Source organism: Ammospiza caudacuta, chromosome Z, assembly GCF_027887145.1.
Source record: "Ammospiza caudacuta isolate bAmmCau1 chromosome Z, bAmmCau1.pri, whole genome shotgun sequence".
In the NCBI taxonomy this organism is placed as follows: Eukaryota; Metazoa; Chordata; class Aves; order Passeriformes; family Passerellidae; genus Ammospiza; species Ammospiza caudacuta.
In genome coordinates, this window is record NC_080632.1 from 216,302 (window position 1) to 242,565 (window position 26,264).

Below are 26,264 nucleotides of genomic sequence, written 5' to 3' on the forward strand. Positions count from 1 at the left end.
CGCTGCAGAACCAAGAGGACTCAGTCACAGGGAGTCAAGGAGGGGTGACACATTGTGAGCTCCATGTACCCTGGTGATATTTCTTTCCTCACCATCTCCTTCCCAAGTGCCTCAAGCACTGATGTTGTTGTACCAACTGCCAGTCCAATCAGAAAACTTCTCAGACATCTTGGAAAGAACAGTCGCTCTCTGGCCCCATGACGCCAGAGCCCCGATTGTTTTTCTACTTCAACAGTGATCAAAGAAAACTTCTGATCTGTTGATCCAGTCTTGAGACATCCAGAGCTCTGCAGTCAGTAGAGCTGCCTAACAATAATATCTCCATAACTGAACCTTCAGACACAATGATAAACAAACTCTGTGTCCACAACATTTTGTGTTTTCTTTGTTATCACAGTCTGACAGCATTTAACTGAAGGTTTCCTCGACAAGACAGAATTCCCCTCATTCATGCAATCCTGATTCTGGCCTCTACTGACTTAGTCTCACAGCAGCAGTTTTCCTCTTCACCTTTCAGATTTAATTTCTTAGCCTGTGTCAGGAATGTATTTGATAAAATTATTGCTGGAGTGTCAAGTACTGGAAAACCCTCCATCTAAGCAAGCCTATCACAGAGTTCAGTGCTGAAACTGCCTGAAGGCACTTCATGGGGTTGATTTCTGCAAGGGTTTAGTGATGATTCACTGCTCCACAGGGCATTGAAGTAAAGGATTAGCAGGGCACCCCAAACCCCAGCACTGGACTGGCTGCCTCCCCTCCCTGCAGCCCCAAAGGATCATTTGCTTCCCATCTCCAAACAGTGAGGCCACAGAGGATGGATGGAGGCAGGCAATCCTCTGTCCTCCCCAGATAACCACCTTCTACCAACAGTGGCTTTCAAAGATGCTCCCCAAGGAGGAGGATTCCCACTAAGAAGACTATGGACAGAAAGTCTTTTTGAAGAAATCAGTTCGTAAATCTCAGGTGAAATATTCCCAAAACCAGAAAGTACTTTCAGGGAGCGCCATTTCCAGCAGCATGGCATGAATACTCCATGGTCTAACTCGTACTGGCTGCTCCTGACAGAAAGATGTCCCAGCAGATGTGAGTGAGCCACGGCTGCCATGCTGTGGGAGACGGGTCAGGCACAAGTCCCTGCTTCACATGTGCTAGGGTGGGAGTTTGGGTTTCCCCTCAGCAGCTGCCCATGCACCCAGAGTACCTGGGATGGAGCCACCAGTATGCCTGGCAGGCCAAGGGCTGCCCTGGTGAAACCCTTGAGACCAGTCAGGCCTGAGCACATTCACACATCCATCACCTGGAGGAAACACACCTGTCATGTCTTTCTAAAGTCCCCAGCCCAACTACAAGCACTTCTGGCATGAATATAGATATAACATCTGCTGAAATCTCATGTTTGATCCTCTCAACATTATCTGAATTAATGTAGGTCACACAATTCATGCTGCTGAGGAAACAAGTAAAAGTAATGTGATTGCAGGAGAGTAGGCAGAGTGGGTGAAGGACCCAGTGCCAATGAGCTGCAGTTCCCTCACTGGGCACACACACTTTTTTAGCCAAGCCTGACGGTGTCACAACAGCTAGTGTAACTCAGCACACCTCTGCTCCAGATACATCACCAGCAATGGTGGTCAAACCCTTGTTTGTCATCTTTTCAGCAAAGGCACTGGGCAGACACAGCCCTTCCTGAGCTCACAGAGAAGGTGCATGTGCTTGGAGTGGAGACAACGCACACCCCTTGGCCAGGGTCGTGCACAGGGTCCCAGGGACAAAAATGCCTTTCCAGTATTGTCCAAGGAGTGAAAGCAATCATGGGGTATGCAGAGAGTTATGAACCCAAATCAGGGCTTCAGAAGATTCCTTGTATAAATTTTCCATGTTGTTATTTTTCTTTTGTTAAAAACAGGTGTGTGTCAGTAATTAATTGCCGGAAGAATAAAAGTAGCACTCATTTCACGGATAAGTTTATCACAAAACTTATTTCTGAGTTATTTTAAAAGACTCTGGCTAAAATCCCTGATGGGGTCTATGAACATCATGCTGAAATGTCACTGAGCTAGTAGGACCTGGATGTCTCCATGCTGAGGATTGGAACACATCTGCCCAGGAAATTTGGAAGTGATGGCTGCATTTCCATACCATGAGAAGGTGCCACTGGAGTGGGAGAAGGAATCTCTCAGCACAACAGTAGCCACTACAGATACAGATATGCAGCACAAGTGATGAGGTGGGAAGGGAAGAGAGAATAGTGTTAACTCAGCAGCTGCCAGAGAAAGGTTTGTACAGCTGGAACTGGGTGAATACCTGCTTGAATGTTCCTCCACAGGAGTGCATCTCAAGTTTGACACTAACAGCCTTTCCTCTGCAGGCAAGCACCAACACAAGAGCCCAGGCAGCTCTGGGTGGATGAAGATGGTTGGGCTGGGAGTAAGGAGGCTACAGCCAGGTCTTCATCTACAGGACCAGGGGGCTTCTCCATTGCCCTCAGGAGGGAAGGGATGGGGTCGTGCCCATCACCTTTATGTGGCTGGGGTTGTCTGTGCCTTGGTCTGGGCTAGGGGAGGCTTCAGGGAGAGATCAGCAACTCTCCTGGCTCCGTGGAGAGGCAGTGATTGGTGTAGCTGGCTTAGTGGTCATTCGTAGCTGCTCTGCTCTCCTAATTTAGCCCCCCACAAGGTGCATATTGAAACGTGTGACTATTAGTGCTTCCTATTCAAGTAGGAGGGAAGAAACACAGAATTAGCAGGGCAAAAGTCCCCTCAGGCATGTCTGGACTACAATCTGCAATGCCTTCACAGAAATGTACAGACACCCTGAAACAAGAAATTTCCCTTTCTGCTTGGCTTGGAATGTGAGTGCAGCTGCTCTCATGCCTGGTACCCCCCACTCAATATATGCACTTAACTAAAATCGTAACCACAATATTTCTCTGCCTTCCCCTTGGGGTTTTCATGACTGGGATTTAGCACACAATCTGTAGAGATATATGTAAGGTGTCAACTGTTATTTAGGAATTCCTTCCTGGAATTAACTTGAAACAAGTAAATTTGTTCCAGTGTTTAGTATGATGACAAATGAACATAAATTAATATTAAGCAGTAAAGTATCACAAAATTGCCTATGTCTTTCAGTTGCCCATGTGTTTGATACCAGCATATAGCATGATCACACACAACTGTCAAATAGGATGCTCTATATAGAAACAACATCAGCCCAAAATACAGCCACAACGAGTGTTAACCTGGTTCAAAGTTGCTTAAAGCTTACTGAGTTCTTTGAATCAGTGCACCAATTTCAAAACACACTTTTGGATGTGTTTTGACTTCATTCTTGTACAGTGTTGCTGTTTATGCTTAAGCTACTCTTACAGTAATACAAACAAGCAAATATTTACAGTGGTGTGCTTGCGTAAAGTTGAGCAGACTGATTTTTTTCTTTGTCACACACCAAAAAAAAAAAAAAAAAAAAAAAAAAAAAAAAAAAAAAAGAAAAAAGAAAAGAAGAAGAAAAAGAAGACGAAAAAGAAGAAAAGAAAATTGCCTTAAGTCTCACAGCCTGTTTCAGTGTGCAGCAAGAGGGAGCTGCCCCAGGGGGAGCTGCTCACACCTCTTCCTTATCCCCAGATACAGCCATGGCACCCGCAGGCGATTAAAGCAGTAGCCAGCCGGCTGCAAAGAACATGAAGCTACCACACGTTTTTGACCACACAGAGCTTCAGGAGTGCCACTTCCTCCTGTTTCTCTGTTTGATTCAGGACCCAACCAGATTCAAGAGTACAATAATCAGTTCAACAAGCTTTAAGAGTAAAGTTTCAATGATCGTGTTGCTTCCCTTTCGGAGAGGCAGCCCTGGTGGCGGCGAGATGAGAGTGGCGGTCGCGGCTGTCCCAGACGCCGTCGGTGCCCGGCGCTCGGCGTCAGTGGCGGTCGTAGGCGGCGGCCGCAGCGGGCGCGGCTGCTCCGCGGGCCGTGGCGCTGTAGTAGTACGGGGAGCCTGCGAGACATGGGACACCGTGAGGAACACAAGGGCGGAGAGCTGCCAGCTCGCAGTGCTCTGACAATGGGTGGCAGAGAGCAATACAGCCAAAGCCTCAATAAAGGCTGGGTAAATAGAATGGAAACTGCATTCATTCATTCATTCATTCATTCTGCATGAGAAGGAGGCTACCGCTGCTCTGCATTGCTGCTTGCCATTCGATACCTTCTTCCATTCCTTCACTCAAAACATCAACTTCATTTACTTCATGAAAAGAAGTTAATTACTTTTCACAACTGAAAATCAAGATATTCCAACCCCAACATACTACCATGCTCCGACTTCTTTTAATTTTCCCCCTCCTTTTAGAAGGAGGAGGTTGACCCCCAAAGTATTCAAAGTATTTCAATGAAAGCACTTGTTTACCAAGAAAAGGCCTGAAAAATATTTGTGAAAATTGCCTGTCCTGCAGGGCTAAGCACTGGTGGATAGGATGATTATCCAAGGATCACCAGGAACCTGGACTATTTCTTTTAATGAGGAAGAGTCTTTGGTATCCAGAGAGATACCAATCTGTCCAGCCAGCACCAGTTTTAAGAAACCTTCCAAGCACGCGTGCAATGAAAGCAACTCCAATCCATCCTCAGAAGGGAATTTTCTCTCTTCAGGGTGCTACCAGTTTGGTCTGCAAGTCACCAGTGTCACATGCAAGGGACGTGAGGCACATCACAGTGTGGAAGAACCCCTCGAAGGACTCGTACTCAGCCACATTCATCTGAGACTACCAGGGAGGTTTGAATGACCAACAATGAGCCAATGCGAGTAACAGCTCCGGAGCAGTAAGGGCTGCCGGGTTTGTTGTCATGAGTGGCCCTGTCTGAGAGCTGCCTTCCATCCTAAGCTCTCTGCCTGCAACACACATGGGACAGCAGTCTATCAGACACTGTCAAAGGTCTTCACAGCCCTGGATGTGACTTGCTGCAGCAGCAGTGACTTCTGCTGCTTCAGTGACACAGAGGAGCTGTCCCCACCAGGAAAAGGTGATGCCACCACCTGTGAGAGTCTGTCCGAATTTTCCCTCCTCTGCCTCACGATTGTCATTGGGAGACCACTGAAGAGAAGACCCCCACCCTGTCTAGAATCTCTGGCTCTGAAGGAGAAAAGTCACACGCCACGGGCCCTGAGAGCTGAAAGCTCAGTGTTAAGCTGTTGTTTTCACAGGAGTGTTTGCTGTATGCTAAGAAGGCAGCACCGTGCTCCGTTTGCAACAATAGCAGCTCTGGAAGCTGTGCCACCTCTCGGCCTGGCTGGACTTCTCCTGAGTTTCGGATGGTCTCCCACAGAAGACCCTGGCCTGTTTTACAACCACTGTGACAGACAGACTGAGATGTGAGAAGCTTCTCCACCAAGGACTGAGACATGACACTCCTGAAAGGCCCCTCTGCTCCTTCCAAGGACTGGGACTGAAATCCCCAGCCCGGAGGAGGTGTGTGGGGAGGCAAGCTGACCAAAGCGAGATGTTTGCCTGCAGATTGTGACCACTGGAGCAAGAAAACATGGCTCTCACTCACTGCTGAGAACATGGACTACCTGTTACATCTGTTCCCTATTGTATCTGTCTCCTCCCCCCCTCACAGTTTTCAACAGAATTGTCATAATAAAAACCTCTGAGTTAGCTAGAGATTTTGAGTTCTCCCCCAACGTAACAGGCGGATCCTTGACTGGACTGGACCAAAGGACTTTGTCTCTATGTTTGGTAGCTATAACCCCTCTTTCTCTTCTCTCTCTCTCTCTATCTTTTTCTCTCCCTTAATCTCTCCATCGCATTTTGCTGTGGTCATTCAATAAAGGTGCATTTGATTTGATTATCACTGCAAACCCCCTTGTACCGTGTTGGTTTTTGCACCCTGAGATCACCCCTACGAACCATCACAACATCTGTTCACTAGGACGGATCGTGACACCACCTCAGTGGGGACTGCGGACCCCCTAGGAAAGCTTCCATGGCAGTGAAGCCAAAGGTGCATTTTTTGGTTGTTCACTTCCCATCCCAGACTAGCAAACACTGTCCCTACAGGTCCAGTAGTTGCCCAGCCCCTAGGCATGGCCTGAGTGTAGCAGTGCCCCAGTTGTTCTAGCACCATGGCCCTGCACATCCTCTGGAGCTGCAAGGGGAACCCAGCTGGCATGCCTGGTGCTGTTGGTAACATGCTCTGAACTGAGCCAAAAGCCTTCCCCTCTGGGAGGCTGGAGACCCTCCTGCTGTCTCCTCTTATTGTATAGCCTCCCAAGGAACACTTTGCTGTTCACTCCAAAATTACCTGAGTGATTACCTGAGGACTGCTGGTTCAAAAGCCCAGGCACAGAGTAAGAATCACACAGGGATTTTAGGCTACCCTAATCCCTAAAATCAGGGAAAGTTGCTGATAACCATTAGCAAAATGCAGGGCTACCTCACTGCCCTGGATCCAACAGGCTCAATCTGACAGGCAAGCCCAGCTGTTCCTTCTAGGCTGCTTTTGTCCAGAGTGCCACATCAGGAGATCAGCTCAGCTTTCATCACCAGCCTCCAGCTTTTCATTTCCAAGGGAGCACAAGCTGATGCATCCAAAAAACAGAGCACAGGCAGCATTTGCTCTTGCCCAATATGTGCAATGTGCTGCTCAGCACAGTTGGTCAGAGAAGAAAACTTCGTCATGATCAGTATCCTACCACAGCATGTGGCACTCTGATTCTGGAACCTTGAGAGGTCAGAAACAGAGGACTTTGGCTGCTGGAATGTGTCTCCTGCACTGTGCTGTGGCAAAACAGGAGCTCGTACACAGTGTGTGGGTCTGTATTGTCCTCAGTTGCATCCTTACTGATGCAGACATCCAAAATCAGACAAACCCACTGTGAAGGGTTTAAACAAAGTAAAGCAATCTTCAGGAGTGTGGTCTAGCCGACTAGAAAGACAGTTTTACTGTACACAAGAATACTCAAGAGAGTCCGTGAAATCACTGACCAGGATAAACACTTGCAAAGATGTCTTTGTACAAACTCCTAGGCAGGAGCCAATCTGACCTAGGTTTATTTACTAAAAGCAAAAATATTTTAAGCCATAGTCAATGGTGTTAAAGCAGATCCCTTCAGCAGGTCATCATTCCACTTATGTTTACACAAGTGTAGTCTTGTGTTATCTGTTGAGGGCACCACAACTGCTATCCTGGGCTGGACAGATAGTCTTCTTTCAGGTAACTGACATCGGGCTAAGGAGCCCCAGCCTCACGAGCTATATTTCCTGAAGAATACTGGAAAGCTTAACAAGGACAGTGAAAACCATTCTCATGGGTAGCCTAAAATAAAATGCTGTATACTTCATATCCCAGCCAAACTCAAGACATTGAAAGCAGAGAAAACTTCCCTGGTTGAATCGGCTACTTTTGAATGAGCAAAGGCAAAAGTTAACAGCTGATCAGACCTTGAAATGTGCATGCCATGTCTATCTGGGGTTTTGAGGATGTTCTTTGGGAGCTGCCCTCTTGGGATGCCCAGTTTGTTGGCCCATGTCCCCTCATGGCCAGTCCAGCTGCACAGATGTCCCTGGGGATCATGGCAGGCAGTACCTGGAGGTAAAACAGCTCACAGGCCAGTGAAGAGGCAGGTGGAATGCTGTCCTCACCCATCACAGCACCAGGAGCTCAGTGTGGAGCAGGCAGTGATGGAGCTCATCAGAGATCCCAGTCTCCACTGGCATCAGCACTGGCACTAGTCATGGCAGCTCAGCTCAGGCAGGAGGAGAAACACACAGGAGGAATCCAGCAGCCCCAAACAATTTCACTCTGACTCATGGAGCAGTGTGTGGGTCCCACCAGAGCTGGATGCAGTGCTTTCTAAAGTTTTCGGGTAACTGGGGTCTTTTGGCGGTCAGAGCCTTTGTTTTCACACTCCCTCTTCCTCTACATCTGTTCTGACTCAATGCAGCTACAAAAAGCCCAATATTTCTCCCATGCATTCCAAAGGCCTTACATTTCTCTCAAGTTAGATTTTGCCAGTTTGCCTTTCAGCTGTGCAATCAAATAAGCTTGTATTTAAAGTGAAAAATGAAATCACTCACTCTTCCTGTCACCATGCCCCCATCCAGAGCAGACTAGTCCATCCTTCTGTCATTTTTCCTTTCTAATTCATACTATCATCAATTTACTTCTTGACACAGTCATTTCTAGTGCCTACTTGTTCTCTAATCTTTCCACAGAATCCCACAGAGGAATTGAATCTAATCCTAATTGAGAGGCTCCAAGGCCTGCCCTTGCACGATGCCTTGCCAGAACTGGCAGACAGGGCCCAGTGATGGTGCAGCCAAACGCTCCCAGCCCGCGCACAGGGACCACATCTGTGTGTGAGCAGGGACACTGCATCAGACACAACCCACGGTGAGCAGGATTGAGACAAATGCTACAAGCCAACAAAAACTGACCTTTTTTTCTTCATTAGACAGTGGTGCTGTTATCTGTCCTTACCATGCACATGTTGAGCTGATCCTATGCTGGTGTTCACCTGTATGTGCCAAGAGCCTGAGCCTGAGACATGCACATTTGCCTCTCGTGGGCTCATGCATGTGCCTCCGTGTGCATCCCTGCACTGTACTGCTTGCAGGTCATTTGCAGGACAATATGCAGAAAAAAATAAAGGAAAAAGATGTTCCTTCCCTGAACTCTTTGTCTGGCTAAGAGATGGAGATACCCATTTCAGCCACTGAGCCAGACCACACAAGTAGCCAGGGTTTATGTCCTCTTCCCAGCACATTCCCCCAGGAACCTGGGGACTGCCTTCACTCTTGCTGTGGTTGAGGTGGGACTGAGTCATTCCCCACAGCAAACATTCTCTCTGACACCAAAGAGGTGTGGGCGCCACCAGGGTGATCAGGATGCAAGAGCATGAAGACACTGCAAAGCTGCAGCAGGTAACTGACTTCTTCTGCCCTTGCTTCTGTTGACCATTCTAAAGGACCGTGGCTTGATTGTCTGCTCTTCCCCAGGAGCCATGGGGCACAGAATTTGGGACTGCCCAGAGAGGAGGGAGGACATTCCCCCATGTGCACTGGTTTCACAACAGCTGGGGCAGAAGGGGCTTGGTGTGTGGTGCAGAGGTGAGAAGCATCAAAGCAAGGGCAGAGCAGACAGCAGGGTAATGGTGAGTAGCTGATGTTCTGCTGGGGCCAGACAACCAAGTCCCAGTGTCTGCATGAGCATGGTTCTGCCTTCCCCTGAAGACACCACCACACACCCCTCCTTGCTACTCCACACACACAGGACAAAGACTGGGGACGAAAAACCAAAGCTTTCTCACTATTCTCATCTCTCTCTTTTTACTCTACCCAAATATAATTTTTCAATCCAAGTATCCTTTCCTCCACTTGCAAATCATGGCATTTTTGCTTTTAGCTCCTCTTTCACAGGTCTCAGACTTGTGTGATTGCTGTAGTGCAATTCTTCCTTCTCAGCACAGGGAATTAATTGAATGTAGGTGCTGCTAAGTGCTTACAGTATTACACTTTCATCTCAGTGAAAGGAGCAGGGCTTTGTAAAACAAACTGTGTCAGGCAATGTACCAGTCCTGATTAATTTTGTCAAGGTTTCTGCTCTGAGGCTGATACTGCCAGAGCTTGTTCTCGGGAGGGAATTACTAAATGCACTCACGTGTACTCCTGAGAGGAGTGGAAGCATCCTGGATATAGTTCAAATTAACCTATTCTCCACTGAGTGTGCCCAGGCTCATCACACAGCACCTTCTGAGTGTGCAGGGAGACTTGGGGCAGGTTTAAAGGCCCTGCCGCAGACTCCTCCTTGCCCTAAACTACCAGTGGGATTAGCAGGCACTAGGGAGAAGGGATTGTAGGATCAGGCTTCGAGTGTCAAAGGCAGAGCTGCGGATAAGAGGGATCTCTGTAAGGCACAAGAGACATCTGACCCATTGACTGCAGTTGATTGCAGACACATTCTTGATCAGATCACACCATGGTACTTGGACCTACCCATGGTCAGACAGGGGATTCCCTCTCCAGGAAACTCCAGCCCCCCCAGTTCTGTGATCAGACTGAACTGAAATGGTAAATACATCTTTAGGACTGCAGAACAAAAACTCACACTTCTTCTTTTTTTTTAAATGCTGAAACAAAGTATATTGAAGAGGACAAAAATAAGGAAGCCAAGATTATATATTTTACATTTTCCTTAAAAAAACCCAAAAAACGCATTGACATTAGAGCATGAAGCACTTCAATTTCAAGAAAGCTACAGTTTCTTGAAAAATATTATAGCCTCTGATTCTTTTTGCCTTTGCCTCATGTAAACACATGTTCACAGCATGCTTCTGGGTAAATGCATGAAGAAATCTGCTGAAGAAATCCCCTCCAGCCAGAGAATAAGCTTTGCTGTAAGAAGCACACTATGCCCATAACTGTTCATATGTCAAAGATGAGTCAGAATTTGCCCCCAAAATGCATGATCCAAAAAGGAAATGAGAAAAAGAGGATCAATGTAGAAAAAAGGATATGGCACAGGTAAAAGGTCCTGGCAGCAAGCAGTTGTCTCATGGCTGGCCTCTGTGTAAAGTCTTCTGCTGACCCAGACTTATCCATGTTCAGCATCTTCAAGGCATCACAGGGACCCGCCCTGCCCAGCACTGTGGACAGCATGCTCAGAGCTGGTACAGGTCCATCGCCTCCAATAAAGAGCTGAGCAGGCCATGGCTCCAACCTACTGCTGACAGAGCGGAAGGGCCACTGCCCGCACTGCTGGGGTGGCTCAGGAATGGCTTTGGGATGGCTCCAGAAAGAGTGCACAGCCTTCTAATGGAGGTGAATATCCCCAGGCAGGAACACAGTAAACAGCCCAGGAGCCTCTCCAGAAGTCCTGTCTTCATGCAGAAGAGCAGGATGAGAGTTGGGTTGTCATTTCCTTTTAGTATCATGCCAATTTCTTTAACACTTCAGAAGGAAATTATTTTTTTAAGTTTTTGTTGTTGTTGTTGTTTTACACAAAACCTGGCTTCCCAGGCCTATCCATGATGCAGAGCATTGCTGAAGCAGCTTTACTGATTCGAAAGGAGTTGAAAATGAGAAATGAAGAAAGCATGGTGTGTGCTCTTGCCTCTGGCAAAAGCATCTTCCCCATGCTGCTCAACCAAAATTCTGCCAGCACCACTGGCTGTGGCCATGGAAACAGTGGGTTTAAGCACGGGGACTCCCCTGGCTTTGTGCAGCTATGCCCATCCATATTAGCTGAAGATCTGTCTGTTGATTTATGATGGAAGCGCTAACAAACCCTTAAATGTGGCACAGCAAATAACAGCATTATACCAGCACCATGGCATGAGAGGCAGAGGCTGTCTATTGCTCCCAAAGGATTTGTTTAAGGACAAGAACCATGATGAATACAGCCTGGGTGGTTCAATTACATGGGGACTCAATTACTTAAAACAAAGAAACTGGATGAAAAAAGTATGACAAAAATTCAAAATGATTTCGCTGATGGAGGTCACATATAACAGCCCTGTCATCCATAAATCTGGAAATCTCTAAGGCATGCTACTCCTGTGTTGAGAGATGACAATTAATTGGTATTTTACTTACCTCATCCATGCAAATTATGCAGGGAAAAATTCTAATTACTGCATGCTACATGTATATAAGGTCAAAGTGGGCCAGCTTTTGACGGGGTGTAAAATAGATTATGTTTATCCTTCACATGAGGGCCATGATCCTGCAGGAGTTACAGGGCTTCTGTCTCCCATTGCTCATAAGGACCATGCTGGCATCAGTGAGGCCGTACCAGTGGTCCCTTGCTGAGGAGAGATGGAGTGGGCATACACACAACTGGGAAGCAAACACAACATGAGATCAGGGAAAAATGCAAAGCACACACACAAGCCAGCAGCAATGTCATAGGAAGCAGGGGAGCTTACAATTGGCTGCAAGCAAACTGGCACCACAAGTTTTGTCTGAACAGGGTCCCATACCCTCAAAAAACTCGGTGATTCAGCTTTCCAGCCATGCCCTATGTCTCTGGAAGGATTTTTATCAGAAACAGGAAGACAAGACATTTGGGCCATCTTGCTGGCAAAGTGAACCATGAGCAATCATGCATCCCAGTGGGGACCTGCAGTCCCATTCTGGGTGTAAACATGACTGAGGACAAGCTGGGACACACATTCTGCCCATCCCAGGGCTGGACAAACACTGCACACCTTGCACGATCTCTCTAGACAGGGGTGAACACTTACCCAGGAGTCCAGGGTTGGGAAACCTCCAGGAGTCGTTGTATGTTGAATATTGTGGGTGGCTGTATGGGCTCCCAGAAAACTCACTCCCTAAGTTAAGGAGACAAAGACAGAAAAAAAGGTCATTTGATTTGAGATGACAGTTACCATTCTGAGGTAAAAGGGCTCTCCAGTGTGTGCTCTGCTCTACCGACAGCCACAGTAAAAGCACTGGTGGACACTCTGCCTTGAGGAAGGGGAATGTGGAATAAAGGATTAAGTAAATGGGTGCAAACATCTTTTACATGGCTTTTTTGTGCTGCAGCCCAGGCCTCTGGGACACACTGATGGGGCTGGCCTTTGCCTCTCCAGCCCTACAGGACTCAGGAGAGAAGCACAATACAAGGACAGGGCTGTCCAGATGGTCTCTGCTGCAGGAGAAGATGTACCAGACAGTTTCTAGATATTGGATACCCTTCATGGAAAACTTGTCATGGTCCCAGATATTTCTCCAACACTGTAACCCAAGGAGATGGATGTTTGCTTTAGTTTCAGACAGATTTGAACCCTCCAGACAAAAGCACAAAAAAAGCTTGAAAAATTATGGCTATTTATCTCCCCATCAGCTCCCATTCTTCCCATCTGTTTGTTCTCTTCATATGTCACCTGCTTCATACTTCAGCTGCAAGCTCTTCAGAACAGAGCCTTACACCATGGGGCTCTGACCTGGCCCCTCCACCACACAAATGCCAACACTGCTGCTGTTTTATTAGGAAATGTTCCTTGAATTACAGATTTCCTCCTCTCTCTCTTTGTTCCTCCTTCCCTTCTCCCTCTCCCACATGTAAATATATAAAAGCACAGCACAGCAGGAGAAAGGGCATGCTTCCTAAGGCAAGATTTGAGGGCTGACAGGCCACAGCAGATGCTTGCTATGACCTTTGCCTGCTTTGGTGCTCGGCACTGGCATAGCCATGACCCCACATCCAGGAGCTGCCATAACCCCAGCTAGGCAGTGGACCCCTGGCAGTGTCCTGAGCAGCTCAAGCACCCTTGTCCCGTACAATCTATAGATCCAGCCTGGAAACCACATCTGGGTCTCCTGGCCAGTCAGTAGCCATGGTTTAGGCCATTTGCTGGCACACTGGTGCCAGGGAAGAGGGGATGAAGCTCTGGTCACCAAAACATATGGTAAGTCCAGGATGGCTTGATCTCCACATGATTCTGCTTCAGTGAAAAACAAGCTGCCTCTCTGCCTGCATCACGAGATGAACAGACCGAGTGTGCTGACGGCCAGACCAGCCCATCATTTTTCTGCTACAGGAAGTCTCTTTTAGCATCTCTTCCTTGTTTCTTTTCTGCAGCCCTTTGGACCCATGACACTTACAAGGAGCTCTCTCTCCCCCCAACACAGTTTCCATAGAGAGAAGTTCCAAAATATGCAGCAGCAAGTGCTTCCACACTTAGCACACCTTGCTGTGCCAACATCTCTTCCCAAGCTCAGAGTTTTCCTTATTGCCTCTAAGGAATGGCAGTATTTCACCCTGTGCCAGGAAAAATGGAGCTGTTTCAAACATTTCTTCACAGGGAAGTACACAGTACCTACAGTTCTCTGCTCCTGTCCCTATGGCTGATGGATGACTTCAGTGCCTGAAGGTTACCTCTGTCAGAGGGCTCATTCTAAAAGAGTAAGGCATAGCAAAGTTGACAATGCCCAAAGAGATGCTCAACATACTGCAGCCACTCGACATACTGCAGCCAGTGACAAGAGCATCCCCATTGCCTTCCACCAGACAGCAATCCATCTCTCTCCTGCAGGACACAGCAGCCTCTCTTAGGTCCTTTCTGCCTCTGCATCAAAGCACTTGAGGCTGTTGTTTGACCCAGAGTCCTCCCTGATTTTTCCCTGCTTCTACAGCTCCTGGGCATCCTGCTCATCTCTGGCCCAGCCTGTGTTTCTGGTATTTGCCCAAGCCTGCAAAGCACACAGGCAGAGGTCTGTCTGGGAACTTCACTTGTGAGAGTCACAACGTTTCCCAGGCCTGAAGTCGCAGTCACATTCTCCTGCCAATGTGTGGCACACTGAAATCCTTTCATTCTCTGGGTGCCTGTTTTACAAGAAGGCTATCACACACCACCTTCCCCAGGGGTCGCATTTCTTCCTTTCCACAGGAAAGTGAGATTTTCAAAGGTTTAGCTCTGGTTTAGTTGCGCCGAACAGTTGCTGCCTGATTGACGTGACACACAAAAGCAGATGGGAGTGCGCCTTGCTGCTACATCCTTCCTGAGCGCTGTGCAGTGCATGGAGCCAGGGACAGAGTGGACAGGACAGGAGATGTAGATCGCTGCTGTGGGCTCTTTGCACAGAGTGCACAGAAAAGCTTGTCCTGTCATTCCTGCACCAGGAGCACTCCAGGCTTGAAACAAAGCTCACTATCAGCTGTTTTATGCCTGCAAGAGCTTCATCCCAAGGGGAAGCATTCTCCCCTTGGACAACATGACGCCTCATTTTCAGCTCTCCCAGCACTCTCCTTTCCCTCGATCCTTTCCTCCCTTTTTCCATCCCTCTCTCCCTCCTCTGTCCTAGTCTCCCTGAGCTGCACAGACACGGTCCATTCCGTGCTGATGCTGTGCATGCCATGGAGTGGGCAGCAGCACTTTGCAAGCGTTTATCACTGCGGCAGCAGGGCTGTGGGTGGGAATGGGCTGACATTTCATTGTTTCATCCTCTCCTGTCTTGCCCTCCTCCCCCACCATCCCCACTGCCCTCCTCCCCACACTCACACACAGACACACATCGTGGACCCTCTCTGGGGGATGCTCCAGTGCCTGTCAGGCTGAGGCTTCCAATTCTCTGTTTTTTATGCCTCAGTGGTCAGGGTGTCAAGCTCCTGCAGTACAGACCAGCCAGAAGCCCGAGGAGTCACTGAGCACCATCAGCTCAGTGACAGTATTGCTCGCTTCTTAACATACTCTGCATATCCATCAGCCTTGCTGGAGCGGGGGGAGGGGGAAAAGAAAGAGAGAGAGAGAGAGAGAGAGAGAAGGAGGGAAAGAAGGAAAATGAGAGGAAAGAAACATAGAAACATGGAAGAAGGGAGGGGAAAAAGTGGGGGAGAAAATTTCAAGCCCTGTTATTATCACCACAAGACTTGGGCAGACAAATGGTATAGCCCTAAGTGAAACTAAGGTAGATGAATGAACATTGCATGACTGCTTCACAAATTTCACCAGATATTCCAACGTCCATCAACTACAGTTCTTGACAGCACTTCTTAGCAGACAGCCCTCGCCCCATTCAAAAACAAACACCACGGATCAGCCATCCAAGGATGCACACGCGCGCAGTATGCTGCGCACACTGACTGTCACAACATGAGGAAAGAGTGGGAATCACACACATCCCTCCTTCATGTTATATGAAGTAAGCTTTCTCCTCTGTAGTTCTCACCTCCATGAAACACAAAGATACAAAACAAAGGATTGCTGTGAGAGTTAGCTCACCTCTTTGCCACAAACCTGTCTCTACACTCCACATACGGCTTTAGCCCTAAAGGAGTCAGACCGTTCCATCATGCCCCCAGAAGTAGAGGTAAGGAGGGGAAAGAACAAAGACTGATTCCAAATAACACTGCTGCTACAAACCAGTGGCAAGCCCCAGGAGATGCATTCCACCCTGAGACAGTGGGACAGAGACAGACAGTCGGATGGTGGTGGATGGGCCTTCTGCCGCTGCAGAACAGTACTGTCCACTCTGCTGCATTCCTTCTCTGGGGACCATCAACTCATCTTTACCAGTCTTCTTGATTTTAAGGTAAGCTTCCTGAAAGTTTTCTTTCTGATTTGCAGAGAAGCTGAAAAGCATGAGTATAAAAATTTCAAGAACAAAGAGATGAATGAAAAAATATCACCATGTTTTTCATACTCCTGTGGCTTTAGAGAACTGCTGCTGCAGGCACATCATGTACCAGCAGTGGGAACGGGCCAGGAGGGTAAGGAAAAACTTCCTGCTCTGCAGAAAGGCAGAAACATGTCAAAGCATGACCAGCTCAGACAGAGGCCATGTTCAGCCAAGGTGTGGAAACTTCCCAGGATGGAAAAAGCCTGACCACTATCATTACACTTCATCATTCAACATGTAGAGTATCTGGCTGCAGCCCTATGAAGCACAGCAGTCATGAGTCCTGGGACTGCGTGACAGCACCAGCAGAAAACAGCAGATTAGTCAAACGTTTTTGTCCAGCTGGTGGTACTTTTGGATTGAAATGCAGAATTTGAGCAAACAGTCTGCAAAGGAGCTTCATATGCCATTTCTAAGTATAACACATAAGTCTCAAAAGACCTCATGAATCAGAAGCTCCAGAGCCAGTACAGTGCAACAGAAATGTTGGAGGTTAGGACTTTTCCTTTTTTCTTCCTTCTCTGAGGGAATTTTCTCCCATTTGTTTCCTCTGAGATGATAACTACAATACTTAAGAGACAAAAGATGTGGCTTGGGGGAGGAAGAGGAGGAAGGTGCAGTTTGCTACCACCTCTAAGCTGGCAGGCTTTCTCTCAGGAAGTGCACAGATATTGCAAGATTTTGGCTGGGGGTGAGGGACTGGGCCCGGCCTTAGCTCTCTTGCGCACTCTCGGGATCAGAGCAGGGACAGTCATGGGCTTGGTGCCAGGCTGCTGCTGTGGGGAGAATTTGCCACCACTGCAGGGTTCTGTTCTTCACTGCTTCTCCTTCCTTCTTCTTTGGTAAGCCTTTGCTTGTAGAAGCGGCCATTGAAGTGGGACTTTTTCAACACTGGAAATGATCCTTCCCATCTGCTCAGGTGCCTCAGGGGAAAATCTGGGACTCCAACCCGTCCCCCCTCCAGAAGGAGCCTGGCTGCCACTGCACAGTCCCGCTGTTTCCTGCCACTGCTTTGGGCTTTGTGCAACACTTTACCCAACAGCCTGTGTCCGCCGAGACCCCCACAGCTCCGGGCATGGCTTCCGAGTTATTGCTACACTTTGTTTTGCCACCCTAGATATGATTACCCCTGCTGTTCCAGCCTGAGGTTCCTGCTACAGTGCATTTCACCAGCCAGTCAGGCACTAAGACCGGCTGCTGCCCATGCATTTGCCAAGGAAGCCCCTTTGCGGGAAGCTCGGTCTCTGGAAGCCCCTTTCCCCTCTCTGCCGCTGGCTCACCCGCCATAACCCCATGAGGGAGAGGCGGCCGAGCTGGCGCCACAGCGCCCCCTGCAGGCGCGGGGCAATCACGGCGCCCCCTGCCGGCCGGGAGCCACCGGCGCCCCTGCTGGCCGTGGACGGAACTGCAAGGGGGGGAAAGGGCCGAGAGAGGCGGAAACTGGGAATGGGAATGGGAATGGGAATGGGAATGGGAATGGGAATGGGAATGGGACTGGGAACGGGACTGGGAATGGGACTGGGAATGGGAATGGGAATGGGAATGGGACTGGGAATGGGACTGGGAATGGGAATGGGACTGGGACTGGGAATGGGAATGGGACTGGGAATGGGACTGGGACTGGGAATGGGAATGGGAATGGGAATGGGACTGGGAATGGGACTGGGACTGGGAATGGGACTGGGAATGGGACTGGGAATGGGAATGGGACTGGGACTGGGAATGGGAATGGGACTGGGAATGGGACTGGGACTGGGAATGGGAATGGGACTGGGAATGGGAATGGGAATGGGAATGGGAATGGGACTGAGCATGGGAATGGGACTGAGCATGGGACTGGGAATGGGAATGGGAATGGGAATGGGAATGGGACTGGGACTGGGAATAGGACTGAGAATGGGACTGGGAATGGGACTGGGAATGGGACTGGGAATGGGAATGGGAATGGGACTGGGACTGGGACTGGGAATGGGACTGAGAATGGGACTGGGATTGGGACTGGGAATGGGACTGGGAATGGGACTGGGACTGGGAATGGGAATGGGACTGGGACTGGGAATGGGAATGGGAATGGGAATGGGACTGGGAATGGGACTGGGAATGGGAATGGGAAAGGGACTGGGAATGGGACTGGGAATGGGACTGGGAATGGGAATGGGAATGGGAATGGGAATGGGAATGGGACTGGGACTGGGACTGGGAATGGGAATGGGACTGGGAATGGGAAATGGGACTGGGAATAGGGAATGGGACTGGGAATGGGAATGGGAATGGGAAAGGGAATGGGACTGGGAATGGGAATGGGACTGGGAATGGGACTGGGACTGGGACTGGGAATGGGAATGGGACTGGGACTGGGACTGGGAATGGGACTGGGACTGGAATTGGGACTGGGACTGAGACTGGGAATGGGAATGGGACTGGGAATGGGAATGGGACTGGGAAAGGGAATGGGACTGGGAATGGGAATGGGACTGGGAATGGGAATGGGAATGGGAATGGGACTGGGACTGGGAATGGGAATGGGAATGGGAATGGGAATGGGAATGGGACTGGGAATGGGAATGGGACTGGGACTGGGAATGGGACTGGCAATGGGAATGGGACTGGGAATGGGAATGGGAATGGGAATGGGAATGGGAATGGGAATGGGAATGGGAATGGTATTGGGAATGGGAATGGGAATAGGAATGGGACTGGGACTGGGAATGGGAATGGGACTGGGAACGGGAAAGGACTGGGAACGGGAATGGGAATGGGAAGGGGACTGGGAATGGGACTAGGACTGGGACTGGGAACAGGAATGGGAATGGGACTGGGAATGGGAATGGGAATGGGAAATAGAATGGGACTGGGACTGGGAATGGAACTGGGACTGGGAATGGGAATGGGACTGGGAATGGGACTGGGAATGGGAATGGGAATGGGACTGGGAATGGGAATGGGAATGGGACTGGGACTGGGAATGGGAATGGGAATGGGAATGGGACTGGGAATGGGACTGGGACTGGGAATGGGAATGGGACTGGGAATGGGACTGGGAATGGGAATGGGAATGGGAATGGGACTGGGAATGGGAATGGGAATGGGACTGGGACTGAAAATGGGAATGGGACTGAGAATGGGACTGGGACTGGGACTGGGACTGGGAATGGGACTGGGAATGGGACTGAGAATGGGACTGGGAATGGGACGGGGAATGGGACTGCGAATGGGAATGGGACTGGGAATGGGACTGGGACTGGGAATGGGACTGGGACTGGGAATGGGACTGGGAATGGGACTGGGAATGGGGCTGAGAATGGGATTGGGAATGGGAATGGGAATGGGACTGAGAATGGGACTGGGAATGGGAATGGGAATGGGAATGGAAATGGGAATGGGAATGGGAATGGGACTGGGAATGGGACTGGGACTGGGACTGGGAACGGGAATGGGAATGGGATGGGGACTGGGACTGGGAATGGGAAATGGGACTGGGAATGGGAATGGGACTGGGACTGGGACTGGGAATGGGAATGGGAATGGGACTGGGAATGGGACTGGGACTGGGACTGGGAATGGGAATGGGAATGGGAATGGGACTGGGACTGGGATTGGAATTGGGACTGGGACTGAGACTGGGAATGGGAATGGGACTGGGAATGGGAATGGGACTGGGAATGGGGATGGGGATGGGAATGGGAATGGGACTGGGAATGGGAATGGGACTGGGAATGGGACTGGCAATGGGAATGGGACTGGGAATGGGAATGGGAATGGGAATGGGAATGGTATTGGGAATGGGAATGGGAATAGGAATGGAACTGGGAACGGGAATGGGAATGTGAAGGGGACTGGGAATGGGACTAGGACGGGGACTGCGAATGGGAATGGGACTGGGAATGGGACTGGGAACGGGAATGGGAATGGGAAATAGAATGGGACTGGGACTGGGAATGGAACTGTGACTGGGAATGGGAATGGGACTGGGAATGGGAATGGGAATGGGACTGGGCCTGGGAATGGGACTGGGACTGGGAATGGGACTGGGAATGGGACTGGGAATGGGAATGGGACTGGGACTGGGACTGGGAATGGGACTGGGAATGGGAATGGGAATGGGAATGGAAATGGGACTGCGAATGGGAATGGGACTGGGAATGGGACTGGGAACGGGAATGGGAATGGGAATGGGAATGGGACTGGGACTGGGAATGGGACTGGGAATGGGAATGGGAATGGGACTGGGAATGGGAATGGAAATGGGACTGCGAATGGGAATGGGACTGGGAATGGGACTGGGAATGGGACTGGGACTGGGACTGGGAATGGGAATGGGACTGGGACTGGGACTTGGAATGGGAAATGGGACTGGGAATGGGAATGGGACTGGGACTGGGAATGGGAATGGGAATGGGACTGGGAATGGGACTGGGACTGGGACTGGGAATGGGAATGGGACTGGGAATGGGAATGGGAAGGGGACTGGTAATGGGACTAGGACGGGGACTGGGAACGGGAATGGGAATGGGAATGGGAATGGCACTGGGACTGGGAATGGGATTGGGACTGGGAATGGGAATGGGACTGGGAATGGGACTGGGAATGGGAATGGGAATGGGAATGGCACTGGGACGGGGAATGGGAATGGGACTGGGAATGGGAATGGGAATGGGAATGAGACTGGGAATGGGACTGGGAATGGGACTGGGAATGGGAATGGGAATGGGAATGGGACTGGGAATGGGACTGGGACTGATAATGGGAGTGGGACTGAGAATGGGACTGGGAATGGGAATGGGAATGGGAATGGGACTGGGACTGGGACTGGGACTGGGAATGGGACTGGGAATGGGACTGAGAATGGGACTGGGAATGGGACGGGGAATGGGACTGGGAATGGGAATGGGACTGGGAATGGGACTGGGACTGGGAATGGGAATGGGACTGGGACTGGGACTGGGAATGGGAATGGGACTGGGAATGGGAATGGGAATGGGAATGGGAATGGGAATGGTATTGGGAATGGGAATGGGAATGGGAATGGGAATAGGAATGGGACTGGGAATGGGAATGGGACTGGGAACGAATATGGGAATGGAATGGGGACTGGGAATGGGACTAGGACTGGGACTGGGAACGGGAATGGGAATGGGAATGGGACTGGGAATGGGAATGGGAATGGGAAATAGAATGGGACTGGGACTGGGAATGGAACTGGGACTGGGAATGGGAATGGGACTGGGAATGGGAATGGGAATGGGACTGGGCCTGGGAATGGGACTGGGACTGGGAATGGGAATGGGAATGGGACTGGGAATGGGAATGGGACTGGGACTGGGACTGGGAATGGGACTGGGAATGGGACTGGGAATGGGAATGGGAATGGGAATGGAAATGGGAATGGGACTGGGAATGGGAATGGGAATGGGACTGGGACTGGGACTGGGAATGGGAATGGGACTGGGACTGGGACTGGGAATGGGAAATGGGACTGGGAATGGGAATGGGACTGGGAATGGGACTGGGACTGGGACTGGGAATGGGAATGGGAAGGGGACTGGTAATGGGACTGGGAATGGGACTGGGACTGGGACTGGAATTGGGACTGGGACTGAGACTGGGAATGGGAATGGGACTGGGAATGGGAATGGGAATGGGAATGGGAATAGGAATGGGACTGGGAATGGGAATGGGACAGGGAATGGGGATGGGGATGGGAATGGGAATGGGACTGCGAATGGGAATGGGACTGGGACTGGGAATGGGACTGGCAATGGGAATGGGACTGGGAATGGGAATGGGAATGGGAATGGTATTGGGAATGGGAATGGGAATAGGAAAGGGACTGGGAATGGGAATGGGACTGGGAACGGGAATGGGACTGGGACTGGTATTGGGAATGGGAATGGGACTGGGAACGGGAATGGGACTGGGAATGGGACTAGGACGGGGACTGGGAACGGGAATGGGAATGGGAATGGGAATGGGAATGGGAATGGCACTGGGACTGGGAATGGGAATGGGATTGGGACTGGGAATGGGAATGGGAATAGGACTGGGAATGGGACTGGGAATGGGAATGGGAATAGGACTGGGAATGGGAATGGGAATGGGAATGGGACTGGGAATGGGACTGGGAATGGGACTGGGACTGGGAATGGGACTGGGAATGGGAATGGGAATGGGAATGGGAATGGGAATGGGAATGGGACTGGGACTGAGAATGGGAGTGGGACTGAGAATGGGACTGGGAATGGGACTGGGGCTGGGACTGGGACTGGGACTGGGAATGGGACTGGGAATGGGACTGAGAATGGGACTGGGAATGGGACGGGGAATGGGACTGGGACTGGGAATGGGAATGGGACTGGGACTGGGACTGGGAATGGGAATGGGAATGGGATTGGGAATGGGACTGGGAATGGGGCTGAGAATGGGACTGGGAATGGGAATGGGAATGGGAAATAGAATGGGACTGGGACTGGGAATGGTATTGGGAATGGGAATGGTATTGGGAATGGGAATGGGAATAGGAATGGGACTGGGAATGGGGATGGGACTGGGAATGGGGATGGGGATGGGAATGGGAATGGGAATGGGAATGGGAATGGGAATGGGAATGGGAATGGGACTGGGAATGGGAATGGGCCTGGGACTGGGAATGGAACTGGGACTGGGAATGTGAATGGGACTGGGAATGGGAATGGGACTGGGAATGGGAATGGGACTGGGACTGGGAATGGGAATGGGACTGGGAATGGGACTGGGAATGGGAATGGGACTGGGAATGGGAATGGGAATGGGAATGGGACTGGGAATGGGAATGGGAATGGGAATGGGAATGGGAATGGTATTGGGAATGGGAATGGGAATAGGAATGGGACTGGGAATGGGAATGGGACTGGGAACGGGAATGGGAATGGGAAGGGGACTGGGAATGGGACTAGGACTGGGACTGGGAACGGGAATGGGAATGGGAATGGGAATGGGACTGGGAATGGGAATGGGAAATAGAATGGGACTGGGACTGGGAATGGAACTGGGACTGGGAATGGGACTGGGAATGGGAATGGGAATGGGAATGGGACTGGGATTGGCACTGGGACTGGGAATGGGACTGGGAATGGGACTGAGAATGGGACTGGGAATGGGACGGGGAATGGGACTGGGAATGGGAATGGGACTGGGAATGGGACTGGGACTGGGAATGGGAATGGGACTGGGACTGGGACTGGGAATGGGAATGGGACTGGGAATGGGAATGGGAATGGGAATGGGAATGGGACTGGGAATGGGACTGGGAATGGGAATGGGAATAGGAATGGGACTGGGAATGGGAATGGGACTGGGAACGAAAATGGGAATGGAATGGGGACTGGGAATGGGACTAGGACTGGGACTGGGAACGGGAATGGGAATGGGAATGGGACTGGGAATGGGAAAGGGGATTGGGAAATAGAATGGGACTGGGACTGGGAATGGAACTGGGACTGGGAATGGGAATGGGACTGGGAATGGGAATGGGAATGGGACTGGGCCTGGGAATGGGACTGGGACTGGGAATGGGAATGGGAATGGGACTGGGAATGGGAATGGGACTGGGACTGGGACTGGGAATGGGACTGGGAATGGGACTGGGAATGGGAATGGGAATGGGAATGGAAATGGGAATGGGACTGGGAATGGGACTGGGAATGGGAATGGGAATGGGAATGGGAATGGTATTGGGAATGGGACTGCGAATGGGAATGGGACTGGGAATGGGAATGGGACTGGGAACGGGAATGGGAATGGGAAGGGGACTGGGAATGGGACTAGGACTGGGACTGGGAACGGGAATGGGAATGGGACTGGGAATGGGAATGGGAATGGGAAATAGAATGGGACTGGGACTGGGAATGGAACTGGGACTGGGAATGGGACTGGGAATGGGAATGGGAATGGGAATGGGACTGGGACTGGGACTGGGACTGGGACTGGGAATGGGACTGAGAATGGGACTGGGAATGGGAATGGGAATGGGAAATAGAATGGGACTGGGACTGGGAATGGAACTGGGACTGGGAATGGGAATGGGAATGGGAATGGGAATGGGACTGGGACTGGGACTGGGACTGGGAATGGGACTGGGAATGGGACTGAGAATGGGACTGGGAATGGGACGGGGAATGGGACTGGGAATGGGAATGGGAATGGGAATGGGACTGGGAATGGGAATGGGACTGGGACTGGGACTGGGAATGGAAATGGGAATGGGACTGGGAATGGGACTGGGAATGGGAATGGGACTGGGAATGGGACTGGGAACGGGAATGGGAATGGGAATGGGAATGGAACTGGGACTGGGAATGGGACTGGCAATGGGAATGGGAATGGGAATGGGACAGGGACTGGGACTGGGAATGGGACTGGGAATGGGACTGGGAATGGGACTGGGACTGGGACTGGGAATGGGAAATGGGACTGGGAATGGGAATGTGACTGGGACTGGGAATGGGAATGGGAATGGGAATGGGACTGGGAATGGGACTGGGACTGGGACTGGGAATGGGAATGGAAATGGGACTGCGAATGGGAATGGGACTGGGAATGGGACTGGCAATGGGAATGGGAATGGGAATGGGACAGGGACTGGGACTGGGAATGGGACTGGGACTGGGAATGGGAATGGGACTGGGACTGGGACTGGGAATGGGAAATGGGACTGGGAATGGGAATGTGACTGGGACTGGGAATGGGAATGGGAATGGGACTGGGAATGGGACTGGGACTGGGACTGGGAATGGGAATGGGAATGGGACTGGGACTGGGACTGGGAATGGGACTGGGACTGGGACTGGAATTGGGACTGGGACTGAGACTGGGAATGGGAATGGGACTGGGAATGGGAATGGGAATGGGAATGGGAATAGGAATGGGACTGGGAATGGGAATGGGACTGGGAATGGGGATGGGGATGGGAATGGGAATGGGACTGGGAATGGGAATGGGACTGGGACTGGGAATGGGACTGGCAATGGGAATGGGACTGGGAATGGGAATGGGAATGGGAATGGGAATGGGAATGGTATTGGGAATGGGAATGGGAATAGGAAAGGGACTGGGAATGGGAATGGGACTGGGAACGGGAATTGGACTGGGACTGGTATTGGGAATGGGAATGGGACTGGGAACGGGAATGGGAATGGGAAGGGGACTGGTAATGGGACTAGGACGGGGACTGGGAACGGGAATGGGAATGGGAATGGGAATGGCACTGGGACTGGGAATGGGATTGGGACTGGGAATGGGACTGGGAATGGGACTGGGAATGGGACTGGGAATGGGAATGGGAATAGGACTGGGAATGGGAATGGGAATGGGAATGGGACTGGGAATGGGAATGGGACTGGGAATGGGAATGGGAATGGGAATGGGACTGGGAATGGGACTGGGAATGGGACTGGGAATGGGAATGGGAATGGGAATGGGACTGGGAATGGGAATGGGACTGGGACTGAGAATGGGAGTGGGACTGAGAATGGGACTGGGAATGGGAATGGGAATGGGAATGGGACTGGGACTGGGACTGGGACTGGGAATGGGACTGGGAATGGGACTGAGAATGGGACTGGGAATGGGACGGGGAATGGGACTGGGAATGGGAATGGGACTGGGAATGGGACTGGGATTGGGAATGGGAATGGGACTGGGACTGGGACTGGGAATGGGAATGGGACTGGGAATGGGAATGGGAATGGGAATGGGAATGGGAATGGGAATGGTATTGGGAATGGGAATGGGAATAGGAATGGGACTGGGAATGGGAATGGGACTGGGAACGGGAATGGGAATGGGATGGGGACTGGGAATGGGACTAGGACTGGGACTGGGAACGGGAATGGGAATGGGAATGGGACTGGGAATGGGAATGGGAATGGGAAATAGAATGGGACTGGGACTGGGAATGGAACTGGGACTGGGAATGGGAATGGGACTGGGAATGGGAATGGGAATGGGACTGGGCCTGGGAATGGGACTGGGACTGGGAATGGGAATGGGAATGGGACTGGGAATGGGAATGGGACTGGGACTGGGACTGGGAATGGGACTGGGAATGGGACTGGGAATGGGAATGGGAATGGGAATGGAAATGGGAATGGGACTGGGAATGGGACTGGGAATG

The 26,264-nt window shown here is 50.8% G+C and overlaps 1 protein-coding gene across 2 annotated transcripts in view; it reads right to left on the minus strand.

Moving 5' to 3' along the window:
- Window positions 1–3,696: 3,696 nt before the first annotated feature.
- The window catches only part of PAX5 (paired box 5), a 148,396-nt gene continuing 125,828 nt past the window's right edge, over window positions 3,697–26,264 (minus strand). For both annotated transcript variants that reach the window (XM_058823652.1, XM_058823650.1), the window contains 2 exons: window positions 12,238–12,324; window positions 3,697–3,993 (listed from right to left, as the gene is read on the minus strand). In XM_058823652.1, the coding sequence (XP_058679635.1) occupies window positions 3,917–3,993; window positions 12,238–12,324 (164 nt within the window). In that variant the 3' untranslated portion in view covers window positions 3,697–3,916. The remainder of the gene's footprint in view (window positions 3,994–12,237; window positions 12,325–26,264) is intronic.